The sequence below is a fragment of the Silene latifolia genome, chromosome 5, assembly GCF_048544455.1.
Source record: "Silene latifolia isolate original U9 population chromosome 5, ASM4854445v1, whole genome shotgun sequence".
NCBI classification, from domain to species: Eukaryota; Viridiplantae; Streptophyta; class Magnoliopsida; order Caryophyllales; family Caryophyllaceae; genus Silene; species Silene latifolia.
The window spans coordinates 14,000,182-14,018,059 of NC_133530.1; the positions used below are offsets into that span (position 1 = coordinate 14,000,182).

General features: G+C 42.2%; 1 protein-coding gene and 2 non-coding genes across 3 annotated transcripts; 1 reads left to right on the top strand and 2 right to left on the bottom strand.

Moving 5' to 3' along the window:
• Positions 1–5,462: 5,462 nt before the first annotated feature.
• On the bottom strand, positions 5,463–5,569 carry LOC141658067 (small nucleolar RNA R71). The gene has a single exon (XR_012548977.1). It is a non-coding gene; the product is annotated as a small nucleolar RNA R71 (small nucleolar RNA).
• Positions 5,570–6,594: 1,025 nt separating this feature from the next.
• On the top strand, positions 6,595–8,094 carry LOC141654867 (uncharacterized). The gene is made up of 2 exons (XM_074461981.1): positions 6,595–7,043; positions 7,320–8,094. Exons 1-2 carry the CDS (start codon positions 6,595–6,597, stop codon positions 8,092–8,094), a joined length of 1,224 nt encoding a protein of 407 aa, XP_074318082.1.
• Positions 6,643–6,749, bottom strand: LOC141658228 (small nucleolar RNA R71). Its single transcript, XR_012549125.1, has one exon. It is a non-coding gene; the product is annotated as a small nucleolar RNA R71 (small nucleolar RNA).
• Positions 8,095–17,878: the final 9,784 nt, after the last annotated feature.

Below are 17,878 nucleotides of genomic sequence, written 5' to 3' on the forward strand. Positions count from 1 at the left end.
CATGCATTGCATTTTCAAAATAAAAACCAACTAAAAATTGAAAAATGATAAAAACCACCAAAAACATGTTAATTTATTTCACTAATATGCCCTCCCATGTCTATAAATAAGTGTGGGGAGGGCCTAAAAAAAAAAAATATATGTCTTTTACTTTGTACTCCCTCCACACATTTATTTCCATTTGGAAGTAATGTAAATAAATAAGTGTGGGGAGGGAGTTTTCATATCAAAAAACCCAAAAATATGTCTTTTTAATTTTTCAAAACCAAAAATCACAAAAATATGTTATTTTCCCTTTGAAAAATCAAAAATCAAAAAAATGTTCATTTCTTTTTCTTATTCACTCCCTATGCTTTTGTCCATTGAGGACAATGTACATCTCAAGTGTGGGGAGGGAAATATCCACTCTTGTGAATATTTGTTTATAATTGTAAATGTTTATAAATTAGAGAAAATGCCTAAAAATTGAAAAATTTCTGAAAAATTCAAAAAAATTGCATTGTATATATATGTTTTTGTCTAACCTTTGGCATGGCACATTGACCACTTGAGGCAAAAAGGAGCTAGAAGACCGCTTGGTATAATCCTTCCTATCTCTTCCTCCTTTTACTATTCTTTCCTTTTGGTATCTTGGATATTTTGAAGGAGAATGGGAATTTTGTTGCTTTGGGTGTCTCCTTGGGAGACCGTTTGGAATCTTGGTGTTGATGTGCTGTTAGGTTTAGCCAATTTGTTGCACGTTTCATTTCATGTTTGTTTAAATTTCCGCATGCATTTGTTAACATGTAAATACTTGTTGCATTTCTTTCTTTCGCATTTGAGTTTGTAAATAAGTTTTTAAGGAAGAACATGGTCAAAGGAAGGGAACCAAGTACCCCCATGATGAACTAATGTGCCCAATAGTGCCTTTCCCCTCCTCGTGACTCGCGCCCGTGGCCTCTTAGTTAGCCGAGGAAGGAGGGCTTGACCAATGAGTTTAGACCGATCTTGTGAGACCTAGGGCCGTAGACTAGACCTTTGGCTCGACTTAGCTACTCAAAGGTAAGGGTAGAGCCTCCTAGGGTGGGTACATTCATACCCCGCCCTCATCTAGGTTCGAGAGTAGGTCTCCTCGCGAGGCGTGTCACATCATTACGCATAAGTGTGTCGCATCGTCCTTAGACCATGAAATTGAATTACATTTTTGTGCATATGATATGAAGCAAAAATCAGTTTTTATGAGCCTCACATAGCCAAATAGCCTTGTTTTCTCCCCTACATTGTTTCCCTTTTTGATTCACCCCCTTTTGAGCTTAGCCTTTTCGTTTGGCAAACCCACCTAAATAGCTACATTCCCATAACCACCCTTCCTTAATCAAGAATTGGTCGGTTTAGTAGTTGTGTTGTAGGAGGTGATTTGAGTCGTGGCGGTGGATGGCTTGCACATCCACTTGGTTCGGATTTCGAGGAGAATTTGGTTTGTAAATAAATAAGAGGTTGTAAAATTGTAATGAAAAGCAAAATAGAAAATTGAAAAAAGTCATGAAAAATTCAAAAAAAAATGAGTTGTGTGTTGTATATATTTGTTTGTTGTCAAGAAAAAGAAAAAGGCAAGCAACACCCCTACTCATCATTTAAAAGGGGTAGAAAAAGCCGTTGCTAAATAAAAGGGGCAAATTGATGTTTTTCCAAAGATGAGTCGGGTTTGCACTTTTTTTGCATGGCTTGGGAAACCGAGTTGTTGTTACGGTGTAGACGTTACCATTTGTTGAAATAAAAGGAGTTTTATCAAATTTTTCCTACTTGAGTTTGGTTTATGCAATTTTTGCATAGTTTTGGGTCATCATTGCTATGTTAGGGCATAGACGTGTCTCATGTGTTGCAATAAGAGATGGGATATGATGTGTCGACGATTCTTGATTTGAACCCCACATGTCCAAACGGTGCTTGCACCAATCCCGTTTCGACCTTCTCCTTAGCCCCGTTGTAACCCTTGCTTCATGTTTTGTGCATTTTCCCTTTGTTTGCATTTCATTGGACATAGGACGATTTTACACATTAGATTGCGGGCACGTTTTCGCTAGTCGAGTTAGTTGAGTGATTTTGGTTACTTTTTGTCACAAAAATCACCTTGTTCTTTCATTGAGTGACGAGTGAAAACCGTGAGGATGTCGTTGCCTTGGTCCTCTTAGTCATGGGTCCTTTGGTTGAATCTTGTGTCGGTTTTGTAATTCTCGGCGGACTTGCCATTTCTTCCCTTTCCCCGCTCTTGAATTAGTTTCTTGAGCATTGGTCACGCAAGGGTTGCTTTTGTCACATTTAGGGGGTTGGCACCTCAATTGGCACTTCTGAGACGGTACTCCCGACCAAGACCGTGTTTTGTCATTTGAAAAGTTCGGCCACTTAGATGAGGAAAGTGGATCATTTTGTTAGGTGCATTCTATCTGTTGATTACGTGCTTTCTTGATGAATGTGTCGAAAGTTTTGTAGCAAGACCCAATTTGCCTTGCAATAGGGCACTCCTCCCTCATGAGTGTCAAATTGTGAGTTGAAGGGGCGTTGAGTGCGCTAATACTCGATCGGCTTAAGTAGTAGTAGTTTAGTTGAGTGATGCTTACATTGTGCATCCACTCTCCATATCTATCATAATAATGCTGTGTACATTGGTTTTGGGACTTACTCGGGGACGAGTAAGGTTCAAGTGTGGGGAGGTTGATATAGGACCATTTTGCACCCTTTTTCCCCCTATTTTCATGCATATTCAACTCCATTTGAGGCGGTTTAGCACCCCCTTTCCTCTTGTTTCTTGTCCCGATTCCCTTTACTATGACATTGTGGCCCCCTTGCAGAAACTGAGGCGGGGAACGGGCAAAGTGAGGCTAAAAAGACGGGAATGCTAAGCCACGCATAAAAGATGAAGGAAATGATGCTGAGGAGTACTCTCAGCTGGTAGGCCGGCAGCCGGCCAGCCGGCTGGGAGCACCTGTATACAAGAAATGAAGAAGGAAACAAGGAAGGAGTGTTCCCAGCCGCTGGCCCGGCGGCCGGCTAGCCGGCTGGGAAGACGCATTAGCTGAAGAAACAAAGAAATTGGAAGAAAGTTACAGGAATCTCCCAGCTGGTCAAATGACCGGCAGCCAGCTAGCCGGCTGGGAGTTCCTCCAAGGCCAAAAGTCAAGTTCCAAGTCAAGAAGCTGTCCCAGCCGGTCAGGGCCCGGCGGCCGGTCGACCGGCCGTGCACACCTGATGACCTCCAAACTTGTTCAAAACTTCCAGAGATCTCCCAGCCGGCCAAATGACCGGCAGCCGGTTGACCGGCCGGGAGTGCACATACGTGTTTCAAAGCCCATTTCAATTTCTGTCCTAATCCTGGTGGAACCTATAAATACCCCCTCTTAAACCCTTTTGTACACACAACCCTAGATCCAGAATAATTACCCTTTCAAGCTTAAAACTTTGTTAATCTATTTGTTAATCTTTCCTTAATTAGAGAAATTCTTCAATCAATTAGTGATTGAATTTGGGTTTGTAAGAAGATTGAAGGATTTCCTTCTTTATTATTTCTATCCAAATTCCTCTTTCACTATTTTGTTGGTATTAATTCTCTCCCTATTTTCATTTGTTTACATTTTTGTTCCTCTTTTATGTTTGTTTGATTGTTTATGTTAAAATTGTTGTTGATTGTTGTTTGTTATTGTTAATTTCATTATTGTTCATCTTTCTATTGTTCATCTTTCCTTTGTTTCTCTTTCATTTGTCCTTCCTTGGGTAGTTGTCCTCAAAGACTTAATCTTTGAGTTGATTTGGTTAAAGATTGTGTCTTTTAGTTTAATCAACCTTGTTATTAGATTAAATCATCTTTCCTTACACCTATTGTTAGATTGTTGCATGTTTAGTAGTGAATTTCATCTTCCCACCATGTTTGTGACCAAAGTTTCCATCTTTATTGTCTATTTTGGTATTAGCACCATGATTAGTGAGTAGTCTCCTTCTAAGGCTCGGTTTGACCCAACATGAGTAATTTCACTAATTGAATTTCATAAAGGCTAATTATTTGGGGAAATTGGTGAGGGTAGGTTAGAGGAATGACTTGGTTTATGGGTTGACTTTTGGGTAGTGTTGACTTACGACCCTTGACCACCAACGAGAGTTGGTTAGGTTGTGATTTGGATGCCCGATATTTGACCCTATTGTTGACCTTGGTTGAGACCGAAAGGGAGAACAGGGGTAGGGACGCTCTAATCTAGCGTTTGAAATCGACCCTCGAGAGAGGGAGTGGGATGACCGGGAATTGATGGGGCTTAATGACCTTAGCAAATATTGGACTACCTTGGGAATAATGCATGTTTTTGGGGTAGTCGGGTATTGAGTTAGGGATTCCGACCTTCGAACCCGAGAGGGGGGTTGGTGGGTAGTACTAGTGTCCTATTTCGAACCCGAGAGGGGGGTCTTAGGCGAATTAGAGTCGTCACCTCCTCACCTAACTACCCTTGTGATTAGCCTAGAGATTTGATTGTGTGGAATTACGAATTGTTTGGGAAGAACCGAGTCTTAGGTTTTTAAATTATTTGATTTCCATCTTTTCATTCTACCTTGCCTTTTCTCCTAATTCTTATTTAGTTTGTTTTACATTGTTGTTAGTAGTTCTAGTATAACCTTCTCCCATTATTGTCGACTTAGCTAAACCATAGAGTTAAAACGATTAGTAATCTTCCTAGCTCCTTGTGGGATCGACCCTTAATAGTGTACAACGATAAAATCGTGCACTTGCGAGGTATAGCTTGATACCATCAAGTTTTTGGCGCCGTTGCCGGGGAGTTTGGCTAGATATTAATTGTTTTCGTTCTTGTTTAGACTAAGTCTTTTGTTTCTAATCCCTTTCTTGAGTGTGTAGGATTTCTTGCATGGTTAGGAGAGCTCGAAGAGGTCAACCAATACGTCCGATTGACCACGAGATCGAAGCAACCGCGAGAAGACTAAATTCGCTCCGTAGAAGAGGACTTATAGAAACACCGATTCCTTAAGAAAATCCAGTAATTGAGAACCTTCAAGGGGAACCACGGGTCTTTGAAACTTTCGAAAATCCTTTTGCAACACCGAAAACGGAAGTAACAATGGCCGCGGTCCCTATGAGAGATAACTTGGCTCCGAAAAAGGTGGTGAATCCGAGTATTGTGAAGCCACCTATTCAAGCCAACAATTTTGATGTGAAAGCCACCTTGCTACAACTTGTCCAAGGGAATCAATTCGGAGGGGGAGCCACCGAAAACCCCAACGACCATCTCAACGAGTTCTTGGATAGTTGTGACATGTTCAAGGCCAATGGAGTCACGGAAGATGCCGTACGCCTTAGGCTTTTCCCTTACTCTTTGAGGGGAAGTGCCAAGGAATGGCTTAAAAGTTGTGAACCCGACTCTCTTCGGACTTGGGACGATGTCTCTAAGGCTTTTCTCAACAAGTATTTCCCACCCCAACGAACCGCAAGAATCAAGAGTGAGCTCCAAGGGTTCACCCAACAAGAAGATGAGACCCTTTATGAAGCATGGGAGAGGTACAAGGGCCTCCAAAGGCTATGTCCTCACCACGGTATTGGGGATGATGAGCTCATCAACAATTTCTATGAAGGGTTAAACAATGAGATGAAGATGAACCTTGATTCCGGCTCGGGGAAGGGAGCTTTGGATAAGATAGACCACAAGACGGCGAAAGAGCTTATTGAAGAAATGGCTTCTCGTACCTTTCATTGGAACAATGATAGGCACAAGAGGAAGGGGAAGTCAACGGTCGAATCGGCCAACAATGTGGAAGTGAAAGAGATGATAGAAGAGCTTAAGCAACAAGTTGCCTTGATGAGCTCAAGCAAAACATCTAGCAATTCTTCTATGAGGAACCAAGTCTATAGTTGTGAGCTTTGTGGAGACCAAGGACACCCACCCAATGAGTGTCCTTTGGTGGTTGGAGATGGCAATTGTATGGAGCAAGTGAACGGGATATGGGAGTCTAGTCCGACCAAGCAAGCATTTAACAACAACCAATATCACCCCGGATTGAGAGCCCACCCAAACTTCTCTTATGGCTCTCAAAATGTCCAAAACCCAACCTTCCAACAAAATTCACAACAACCAAACTTCCAAACTCAAAAACAAAACACAACATTCAATCAAGGTCCACCGGGTTTCCAAGGAAGAACCTTCCAACCTAGACAACAATTTCAATCACTTAACCCACCAACCACCCAACCATTCCAACAAACCACCCAACCTTTCCAACAAAATTTCCAACCATTCCAACAACCCACCCAACCAAAGTCAAACATGGAACTCATGATGGAACAAATGATGAATCATCAAACACAATTCATCAACCATACCACCCAAAAACAAGAAGAGACAACCACATCCATCAACCAACTTAGAACCCAAATGCAAGCCTCTCAACGAATGACGGACAACCAAATCTCCCAATTGGCTACCCAAATGAGCCAACTACAAGCCTCCCAAGGTAAATTCCCGGGTAAAACCGAGGAAAATCCGAAAACCATGAATGCTATTCATTTGAGGAGTGGTAGAGATTTGGAAGACCGGGAATTTGTCAAGAAAAGGTTATGCCCTCACCATGGCATCGGCATTTTTGAACAAATATTTCCCACCCTCAAGAACGGCCAAAGTCAAGAGTGAATTGCAAAGCTTTACTCAAGAAGAGGATGAGACATTATATGAGGCATGGGAACGGTATAAGAAGCTCCAACGGTTATGCCCTCACCATGGCATCTCCGAGGCCGAGCTAGTGAACAACTTTTACAAAGGGTTGACTCAAGACCTTAGGCTTTCATTGGATGCGGGATCGGGGAAAGGTGCCTTAGACATTTTGGGGCATAAAGCGGCAAAGGAGCTAATTGAGGAGATGGCCTCAAGAACTATGGAATGGGGAAGTGATAGGCAATTGAGGAAGGGGAAGAGCAAGGATTCTAATTCGGTTTTGAATGTGGAGGTTAAGGGTATGCTAGATGAACTCACCCAACAAGTTGCTTTGCTAAATTCAAAACCTAAAGGCTCCGATATGAGGCAAGTCTTGTCGTGTGAGTTGTGTGGCGAACAAGGGCACACTCCCATTGGGTGTCCCTTGATTTCACCCCTAGGTGAGGAATGCTATGAGCAAGTAAATGGGATTTGGGAGTCCACAAGTGCAAGACAAGGGTTTAACAATAATAACAACAACCAATTTGTCAATGGAAAAAGAACTCACCCTTTCTTGTCTTATGCTTCACAAAACATTCAAAATCCCACCACTTCCCAACCTCAACAACAACAAAGGTTCAATCAAAACTCTCAATTCCAAAGACAAATTCCACCCGGTTTCCAAGGGAAACAATTCATCACCCAAAACCAACAACCATTTGGGGGTTTCAAGGGACAAAACTTCAACCAACAACAAAACCAAGGTTTCCAACCACAAAACCAAAACTTCCAAATCCCTCAAAAACCATCTTGGGAACAAGCCTTTGAACAATTGGTCATTGCAAATCAAAAATCCGACTCAAAGCTTGACAACCACATTGCCTCACAAAACCGGGTTAGTGATGAAATTCGAGCATCCCAAAAGGCTACGGAAACTCATGTAGCCCAAATTTCTCAACAATTGGGGCAATTGGCTCAAAATCCGGGGAAGTTTCCGGGTAATACGGTTAACCCAAGGGAGATGAATGCGGTGTTTTTGAGGAGTGGAAAGCAATTGGAGGAGATTGAGAAGTCTCCTAAGTGGAAGAGGAAGAGGGTGACTAATGAAGTAGTGAAAGAGCACCCGGTTGAAGTTGTGAAAGAAGATGAGATTGTGGTGGAGAAGTCTAAGGAGGTAGAGATGGTTGATCCTCCAAAGCAAGATGAGCCTATTGCAACTAAGGCCAAAGAATGTACTCCACCACCAAGGGAGTATGTAGCACCGGTACCCTTTCCACAAAGGCTTGCAAGGCCTAGAATTGAAAAGAAATATGAGAAATTTGTTGAGATCTTGAAGGGAATGAATGTCACTATTCCTTTCCTTGATATGATTACCGAGATCCCATCTTATGGCAAGTTTCTTAAGGAACTTGTCACTTTGAAAAAGAAGAATGGATAGGTGCAAACCATCAACCTCTCTAAGGAATGTAGTGCTATTCTTACTCACACCAACAAGCTCCCGAACAAGTTAGAAGATCCGGGTAGTTTCTCAATTCCTTGTTCTATCCAAGGGGTGGCTATTAAAAGAGCATTGTGTGACTTGGGGGCTAGTGTGAGCCTCATGCCACTTTCAATATTCAAGAGGCTTGATTTGGGAGATTTGAAACCAACTAGAGTTTCACTTCAACTAGCCGATCGGTCGGTTAAATTTCCCATTGGTGTGATTGAAGATGTACCCTTGGTTGTTGGAAAGCTTGTTATACCATGTGATTTCTTTGTCATGGATATGCCCGAAGACTACAATGTGCTTATTATCTTGGGGCGACCTTGTCTTGCCACGGTGGAGCTATGATAGATGTGAAGAGTGGCAAGTTGTCTTTACAAGTGGGTGACGATAGAGTGGAATTCGAACTCCACAAGTCCATGGAAGCTCCATCTCTAGGTGACACTTGTTGCATTGTTGACATTCTTGAGAATCCCATGGAGGAGCATGACCCAAAAGCTTCCTCTATAGATCCTTTGGAAACTTGTCTTGTTAGTGGGTATGAGGTCGATGACAAAGATGTTGAGACTCTTGCATATATATGGATGTTGGATTCGGCTCCTATTCATGAACAAGCTCCCAAGTTTGAAGTGTTGGAAGTCGGTAAGAAGGAGGAGAGTTCCACGCCTCCTCCTACGGTTGAACTTAAACCTCTTCCCTCTTCTTTGAAATATGAATTTCTAGGTGATAATTCCACTTTTCCCGTCATCATCAATAGTGCACTTGATGACACCCAAACCTCAAAACTAATTTCTTTGCTTAAAAGGTTTAAGAGTGTCCTTGGGTACACTATTGGTGACCTCAAGGGGATTAGTCCCTCTTTGTGTACTCATAAAATTCTACTTGAAAATGAGGATGCATCCTCCATTGAGCCACAAAGAAGGCTTAATCCCATAATGAAAGAGGTTGTAAGGAAAGAAGTCCTTAAGCTACTTGACGCCGGCATTATCTATCCTATTTCGGATAGTAGGTGGGTAAGCCCGGTTCATGTAGTTCCTAAAAAAGGAGGCATGACGGTAGTGCGAAATGACAAGAATGAATTGATTCCTACAAGGACGGTAACCGGGTGGAGAATGTGTGTGGACTATAGGAAGTTAAACAAATCCACCCGGAAGGATCACTTTCCCTTACCGTTCATGGATCAAATGCTAGAAAGATTAGCTCAACACAACTATTTTTGCTTCTTGGATGGCTATTCGGGATTTTTCCAAATCCCTATCCATCCAAGTGACCAAGAAAAGACCACCTTTACTTGCCCATTTGGCACCTATGCATATAGGAGGATGCCATTTGGGCTATGTAATGCTCCATCTACCTTTCAAAGAGCTATGATGTCAATTTTCTCCGATTTTATTGAACAAGAAATGGAAGTTTTCATGGATGATTTTTCGGTTGTTGGGAAAAGTTTTGAAAGTTGTTTAATGAATTTGGAGAAAGTTTTGAGCAAGTGTCAAGAGTCTCACCTTGTACTTAATTGGGAGAAGTGCCATTTCATGGTACAAGAAGGTGTTGTGTTGGGACACATAGTGTCCAACCGTGGAATAGAAGTTGATAAGGCTAAGGTAGAGGTCATTGCTAGTCTCCCACCTCCCACCAATGTTAAGGGGGTGAGAAGTTTCCTTGGACATGCGGGCTTTTATCGCCACTTCATCAAGGACTTCTCCAAGATTGCGAGACCTTTGACCGAGTTGTTAGCCAAAGATACTCCTTTCGTGTTCTCTAACCGATGCCTTGATGCTTTTAATAGGTTGAAGGAAGCTTTGACAAGTGCTCCAATTATACAACCTCCGGATTGGAGCTTGCCGTTTGAGTTAATGTGTGATGCGAGCGATCATGCCTTGGGCGCGGTTTTAGGCCAAAGGAAGGATGGAAAGGTGCATGCAATTCATTATGCAAGCAAAACTCTAGATGATGCTCAAACAAATTACTCAACAACGGAAAAGGAGCTGTTGGCCGTGGTATTTGCTATGGAGAAGTTCCGGACCTATTTGGTGGGAGCTAAGGTTATAGTGTTCACCGATCATGTTGCTTTGAGACACTTGCTCATCAAGAAGGAGTCCAAGCCTCGGTTGATTAGGTGGATATTACTTCTCCAAGAGTTTGACATGGAAATTAGGGATAAGAAAGGAGTTGAAAATGTGGTGGCCGACCATTTATCCCGGCTAATAAACCTCAATGTTGACAATGGGCTCCCTATCAATTATTATTTGCCCGATGACCACTTGTTGTCCCTAAGCTTGGGAGAAGCACCGTGGTATGCGGATATTGTCAATTATTTAGTCTCCGGGATAATTACTCATGACTATGACTATCACAAGAAGAAGAAGTTCTTTCATGATGTGAAACACTATTATTGGGATGACCCATGTTTGTATAAGTCTTGTGCCGATGGGATGATAAGAAGATGTGTTCCAAGAGAAGAAGCTACCTCCATAATGAGCCATTGCCATGACTTACCTTGTTGTGGCCATGCAAGTTCCAAGAAAACGGCCGCTAAAGTACTTCAATGCGGTTTCTTTTGGCCCTCTCTATTCCGTGACGTTGCCTTTTATGTTAAAGGATGTGATAAATGTCAAAGGAGTGGAAATATCACAAGGAAACATGAAATGCCAATGAATTTCATGCTTGAGGTTGAGCTTTTTGATGTGTGGGGGATAGATTATCAAGGTCCATTCCCATCATCGTTCGGAAATGAGTACATACTTGTGGCGGTCGACTATGTAAGCAAATGGGTTGAGGCGATCCCGACCAAGACTTGTGATGCTAAGGAAGTGATCAAGCTACTTCAAAAGATCATTTTTCCAAGGTTTGGGGTCCCGAGAGTCCTCATTAGCGATCGTGGTACACATTTCGGAGAAAGAGCATTGGAAGCTTTGTTGAAAAAGTATGGTGTGCAACAAAGGAAGAGTCTTGCCTACCATCCTCAAGCTAATGGGCAAGCCGAGATTTCCAACCGAGAGTTGAAGACTATACTCGAAAGAACCGTGAACAAGTCAAGAAAGGATTGGTCCTTGAAGATTGATGATGCTTTGTGGGCTTACCGGACGGCCTTCAAAACACCGATCGGTACCTCACCATTCCGATTGGTGTATGGCAAGGCTTGTCATTTGCCGGTTGAGCTTGAACACAAGGCGTATTGGGCCATCAAGCATCCCAACTATGACTTGAAGACGGCCGGTGAGAAGAGACTTCTTGACTTGAATGAATTGGAAGAGTTTAGGCTAGAAGCCTATGAGAATGCTAAGTTGTACAAAGAAAGGACGAAAAGATTTCATGACAAGTGCATAATTAGAAGAGAGTTCAAGGAGGGTGAATTAGTTCTTCTATATGATACCCGTTTGAAGTTCTTTTCCGGAAAATTGAGGTCGAAGTGGACCGGACCCTTCACCGTTGTCCGATCTTTCCCTCATGGGGCGGTCGAAATAAGCCAAGGAGACCGAACTTTTAAAGTGAACGGTCAAAGATTAAAGCACTATCACGTTGGCAATCCCGTCCAAAAGGAAATGAAGATCCTTGAAACCTTTCTAGAGAATTAAGACTTTTTCGTCCTTAACATGAAAATTGTTGGCTTGTTTACTTGGTCGAGCCTACGACATAAAACAAGGGCGCTGCATGGGAGGCAACCCATGGAATTTGTATATAGCTTGCATGTTAGTCGGGTAATCTTCATTTCATCCACTTTGGAAAGTTTGACGGAGGGAAGGAGTGGCGGCGGCCGGTCGGCGTACCGGCGCCGAGGCGTTTGGAATTTTGGGAATCGAAAATTTGCAAAATGATGCAAGGAGGGCCGAGGGCCGGCTGACCGGCGGACGGTCGGCGTACCGGCGCCGAGACATCTAGTTTTTTACACTCAAATCGAATTTTTTTGAAAAATTACTGCATGACCGAGGGCCGGCCCACCGGCGGCCGGTACCCAGCCGGCTCGCAGCCCCTTTTCAGCGTGCTTTATATTACTTTGCCCACCCAAATTCTCACCACTCTCTAAAAATCACTCTCTCTCTCTCTACAATCCCTCCACACAAAAATCCTCTCTATTTCCCAAATCAACCCACACACAAATACTCTCCCTTCCCAACTAACTTGAAGATGGCATCCAAAAGGACAAGGGCGGACACGGCTAGGGCCATTGAGGAGTCGGCTCAATTCAGGGTGGCTCAAGTGACGGATTCTTCGCCGGATCCCGACTTCCCTAATCTTGTCTTCGCATCCGGGGCTCAAAAATGTAAGTTCCTCTTATTCAAAAATCATCCCATTCATGCTACTAAATTCATTTGTAGCCAAACTATGAAGGATTTAGGGATAGATACCGATGCCAAGAAATTATTTAGGGGGGTTGGAATGGGATTCTTGTACACCCTTAAACGATTGACTTACCCTTGCCTTACTTGGGAGTTTTTGAGCTCGCTTCAAGTGGATAAAAGGAGAAGTACCGGGGAAATTGTTGAAATTAGGATCCGTCTTATGAACCGCAACCATACTATGACCTTGAAGAGGTTTGGGAAAGCTTTTGGTTTGAATTACATGGACTCTTATAGAGAACCCGCCGACTTTCATTACTCTAGAGTTTGGGAGGCTATTTCGGGTAAGCCCGATCCCTCGGTAGGGAAAAGGAGTGCCAACTCTATTCATTTTCCGGCTATTAGGGTTTGGCATCGATTCATGGGGTGGACTATTTTTGCTAGGAGTGAACCGTGGTCCGTTAGAACCGATGAACTGAACATCCTTGGCTCTTACCTTTTCCAAAAGCCCAAGCCGTTTCAAATTAACATAGCTCACCACTTTGTGCTCCACCTTCGGAAATTGGCTAAGTTCCCGGACCAAAGTGTGGGAATATTTGTGGGTGGGATGATCACCCAATTGGCCAAGTATATTGGTGGGTTTGATGAGTCTTTTTACAACCCGGTTCAAGAGCCCAATGTCTTATCAAAATTCTACTTGACCCACTCTTTGGAATGGTTTAAAGTTGACCCCGCCGATAATCGTGAATATTGGCAAATCGATGACAAGGATTCAATTGTCCTTCCAAACACTAAGGAAACAACTATCAAGCAAGACCAATCTAGTTACCTCCTCACGGTACATGAGCGTGACCATACCGGGGGTGCCCGGCAAACACTTTCTCGGCGAGAACGCCATGGCCCGACCTCGGAATCCCACCCATCCACTTTTACCTCTTTGCCACAACAATTTGACACTCACTCTATGCCTTCCACGTCTCAACAACCGAACTACCAATACCCTCCCCTTGACCCGACTTTAGTGGGGTACTTTGACAACTTGAAATTGGGGTTGGGTGAATTGAAGAGTGAAATGAATACTCGGTTTGAGGCGGTGAACCAAAGGCTAGACCATATCTACTATAACCAAGGAGTAGGGAACTACCCTATTTATGATGACTATGCCCGCCGCGGGTTTGTCACTAGGGATGGGCCGCACCCGGATTACTTCGAATGGCCCGCCCAAGGATACACCGCACCGACTATTCGTGGAGGGCTCCACATGCAGTCGGATTACTTCGGTAACCCGTCCTTTCCTACTCCCGTGGTTCATCAAGAGAGTGGCGCATGGTATAGTGGAGTGGCTCCTACATTTCATGGTGACGCGGGGGCGTCGGGGTCCGGAGGAAGGTGGAATTTGAGTACCGATGATGATGTTATTCGTGACGCGGGTAATGATGATTTCAATTTGGATGATGAAATTGATTTTGAGAATTGAGTTGGTGAAGTGGAGAGGGTACTTTCAAATGTGAGCTCTTGGCAATGGTGGCTTCCTATGCATCTCGTTCCATGACCCTTTGTTAGTATTTCATCTCTCCATTTCTTGAAGATTGGTAATATTTCTTGATTGGTTGGAAGAGTAGAGTGGCTCTTGGAAATTCCTAGCCTTGCACCATCATAAGGCTTATGCTCCCGTTTGAAAATCCAAAATGACAAGTACGATCTCTCCCTTTTATCCAAATTCTCTCCTTCACATTTAATTTTTCGCATGCATTTAGTTGGTAATTCATATAGTTGCATTCATATAGGGTTGCATTTAGATTTCAAATTTGTATTATATTGTTACATTTAGTGATTGCATTCACGTAGCATAACTTGCATTGTCATTTACATATTGCATATAGAATAGAGCATGCATTGCATTTACTATTAAAAAAAAAAAAAAAAAAAAACCAACTAAAAATTTAAAAAATGACTAAAACCACCAAAAACATGTTATTTTATTTCACTAAATTGCCCTCCCATGTCTATAAATAAGTGTGGGGAGGGCCTAAAAAAAAACAACAAAAACATGTCTTTTCATTTTAATTTCCTCCACACATTTATTTCCATTTGGAAGTAATGTAAATAAATAAGTGTGGGGAGGAAATTCACATATTAAAAATCAACAAAAATATGTCTTTAATTTTTCAAAAACAAAAAATCCCAAAAATATGTTATTTTTCTTTTGAAAAATCAAAAATCCAAAAATATGTTCCTTTCTTTTTCTTATTCACTCCCTATGCTTTTGTCCATTGAGGACAATGTACATTTCAAGTGTGGGGAGGGAAATCTCTTGTGAATATTTGTTTATATTTGTAAATGCTTATAAATTAGATAAAATGCCTAAAAATTTGAAAAATTTCTGAAAAATTCGAAAATATTTGCATTGTATATATATGTTTTGTCTAACCTTTGGCATGGCGCATTGACCACTTGAGGCAAAAAGGAGCTAGAAGACCGCTTGGTATAATCCTTCCTATCTCTTACTCCTTTTACTATTCTTTCTTTTTGGTATCTTGGATATTTTGAAGGAGAATGGGAATTTTGTTGCCTTGGGTGTCTCCTTGGGAGACCATTGGGATTGTTGGTGTTGATGTGTTGCTAGGATTAGTTCAAATTGTTGCATGTTTACCTTATGTTCATTTCCATATTTTGCATGCATTTGTCCGTGTATATACATGTTTTTCAAATTTGAAATCTTGCATCCGTTTGTAAATGAATGTTTTGCATGAACACGGTCTAGGAAGGGAACCAAGTGCCCCCATGATGAGCTATTGTGCCCAATTGTGCCTTTCCCCTTCCCGTGACTCGCACCCGTGACCTCTTAGTTAGCCTAGGGAAGCGGGCTTGACCAATGAGTTTAGACCGATCTTGTGAGACCTACGACCGTAGACTAGACCTAAGGCTCGACTTAGCTACTCAAAGGTAATAGTAGAGCCTCCTAGGGTGGGTACATTCATACCCCGCCCTCATTTAGGTTTGAGAGTAGGCCTCCTCGCAAGGCGTGTCACATCTAGACGCACAAGTGTGTCATTGCGTCCTTAGACTATGAAATTGCATTACATTTTTGTGCATATGATATGAAGCAAAAATCAGTTTTTATGAGCCTCACATAGCCAAATAGCCTTGTTTTCTCCCCTACATCGTTTCCCTTTTTGATTCACCCCCTTTGAGCTTAGCCTTTTCATTTGGCAAACCCACATAAATAGCTACATTCCCATAACCACCCTTCCTTAATCAAGAATTGGTCGGTTTTTGTAGTTGTGTTGTAGGAGGTGATTTGGGGCGTGACGGTGGATGGCTTGCACGTCCACTTGGGTCGGATTTCGATGTGAATTTGGTTTTGTATATAAATAAGAGGTTGTAAAATTGTAATGAAAAGCAAAATAGAAAAGTGAAAATGTCGTGAAAAATCAAAAAAATAGTGAGTCATGTTGTATATATGTTATAAAGAAAAGAAAAAGGCAAGCAACACCCCTCCTCATCATTAAATGGGGTAGAAAAAGCCGTTGCTAAATAAAAAGGGCAAATTGATGTTTTTCCAATATGAGTCGGGTTTACACAATTTTTGCATGACTTGGGAAACCTAGTTTTTGTTACGGTGTAGACGTTACCATTTGTTGAAATAAGAGGAGTATTTTCAAATTTTTACAATTTGAGTTGGGTTTATGCAATTTTTGCATAGTTTTGGTGATCCATGCTATGTTAGGGCATAGACGTGTCTCATGTGTTTCAATAAGAAATGGGATGTGTTGTGTTGATGATTCTTGATTTGAGCTCCACATATCCAAACGGTGCTTGCACCAATCCCGTTTCGACCTTCTCCTTAGCCCCGTTTCAACCCTTTGCTTCATATTGTATGCATTTTTATCTTTGTTTGCATTTCATTTGACATAGGACGGTCTTACACATTAGATTGCGGGCACGTTTTCGCTAGTCGAGTTAGGAGAGTGATTTCGGTTACTTTTTGTCACAAAAATCACCTTGTTCTTTCAATGAGCGACGAGTGAAAACCGTGAGGATGTCGTTGCCTAGGTCCCCTTAGTCATGGGTCCTTGGGTTGAATCTCGTGTCGCTTTAGTAAATCTCGGCGGACTTGCCCTCTTCCCCTCACCCCGCTCTTGAATTTGTTTCTTGGGCATTGGTCACATTAGGGTAGCTTGAGTCATGCTTAGGGGGTTGACACCTCAATTGGCACTTCTGAGATGGTACTCCCGACCAAAACCGTGTTTCATTGCTTGAAAAATCCAGCCACTTGGATGAGGAAAGTGGACCATTTTTTAGAAGTATTCTATTGCTTGATCACGTGCTTTCATGATAGATGCATCGCCATTTTGTAGCAAGACCCAACTTGCCTTGCAATAGGGCACTCTTCCCTCATGGGTGTCAAATTGTGAGTTGAAGGGGCGTTGAGTGCGCTAATACTCGATCGGCTTAGTTAGTAGCATAGTTGAGTGATGCTTATGTTGTGCAACCACTCTCCGTATTTATCTTAGTAGTGCCTTGTACATCAGTTGAGGACTTACTCGGGGACGAGTAAGGACTAAGTGTGGGGAGATTTGATGAATGAACATTTGGCCCCTTTTTACCCCTCTTTTTGCTAATCTCTCGGACTTCTTAGGCACAATCTTAGGCCTTTTTCTTGCATTTTGCCTCTCATTTCCGCTATTATCGATTTCGGTGTTCGATTGTAGGTAATTCATCTAGCCAAAGGAAATTTGGGAAGAAACAAGGCACGAGAGGATGTTAGCAAGGAAGAAAGGGGAAGAAAAGCCGCAGAACGACCCTGAGCCGATCAGCCGGCGGCCGGTCAGCCGGCAGGATGTCATGTTGGCCATTTTTAAGCTCCAAAATTGAGATTCCTCGGCGTCGGAGGGGCAGCCGGCCGCCGGTCGACCGGCTGGCGGTCGCTGCTACCCGTGTTTTGTCTTAATCCCCCTTTTTGTAACCTAAGTAAGAGGACACTATAAATACTCCCCAAAAATCGTGTTTAGACACACAACCCTAGATCTGAATTATTTCCTTTTCCAAGTTTCAAACTTTGTTAATCATTCCTTAATTAGACTAGTTCTTCAATTAATTAGTAATTGGAGTTGGGTTGTAAGAAGAATTGGAGGTTCCACCTTCTTTAATTTTCTATCCTAATTCCTTTCTTACTATTTGATTGGTATTATTTCTCTCCCTATTTTCATTTGTTTACATTTGTTTTTCCTTCAAGTTTGGTTGATTGTTGTTGGTAAATTTGCATCCTTGTTGTTTGATTGTTGTTGTTTTCACCATTGTTCATCTTTTCTTTGTTCATCTTTTCATTAATTCTCTTTCCTTTGTTCTTCTTGGGCTAGTTGTCCTCAAAGACTTAATCTTTGAGGTGATTGTGTTAAAGATTGTGTCTTTTAGTTTGTTCATCCTTGCTATTAGATTAAAACCATATTTCTTCATAA

Excerpts from the sequence above, each read along its gene's own strand:
- LOC141654867 (XM_074461981.1), top strand. The coding sequence starts at position 6,595 with ATGGCATCGGCATTTTTGAACAAATATTTCCCACCCTCAAGAACGGCC. Across the intron at positions 7,044-7,319 it reads CCTAAAGGCTCCGATATGAG|ACAAATTCCACCCGGTTTCC; the intron begins GCAAGTCTTGTC and ends TCAATTCCAAAG.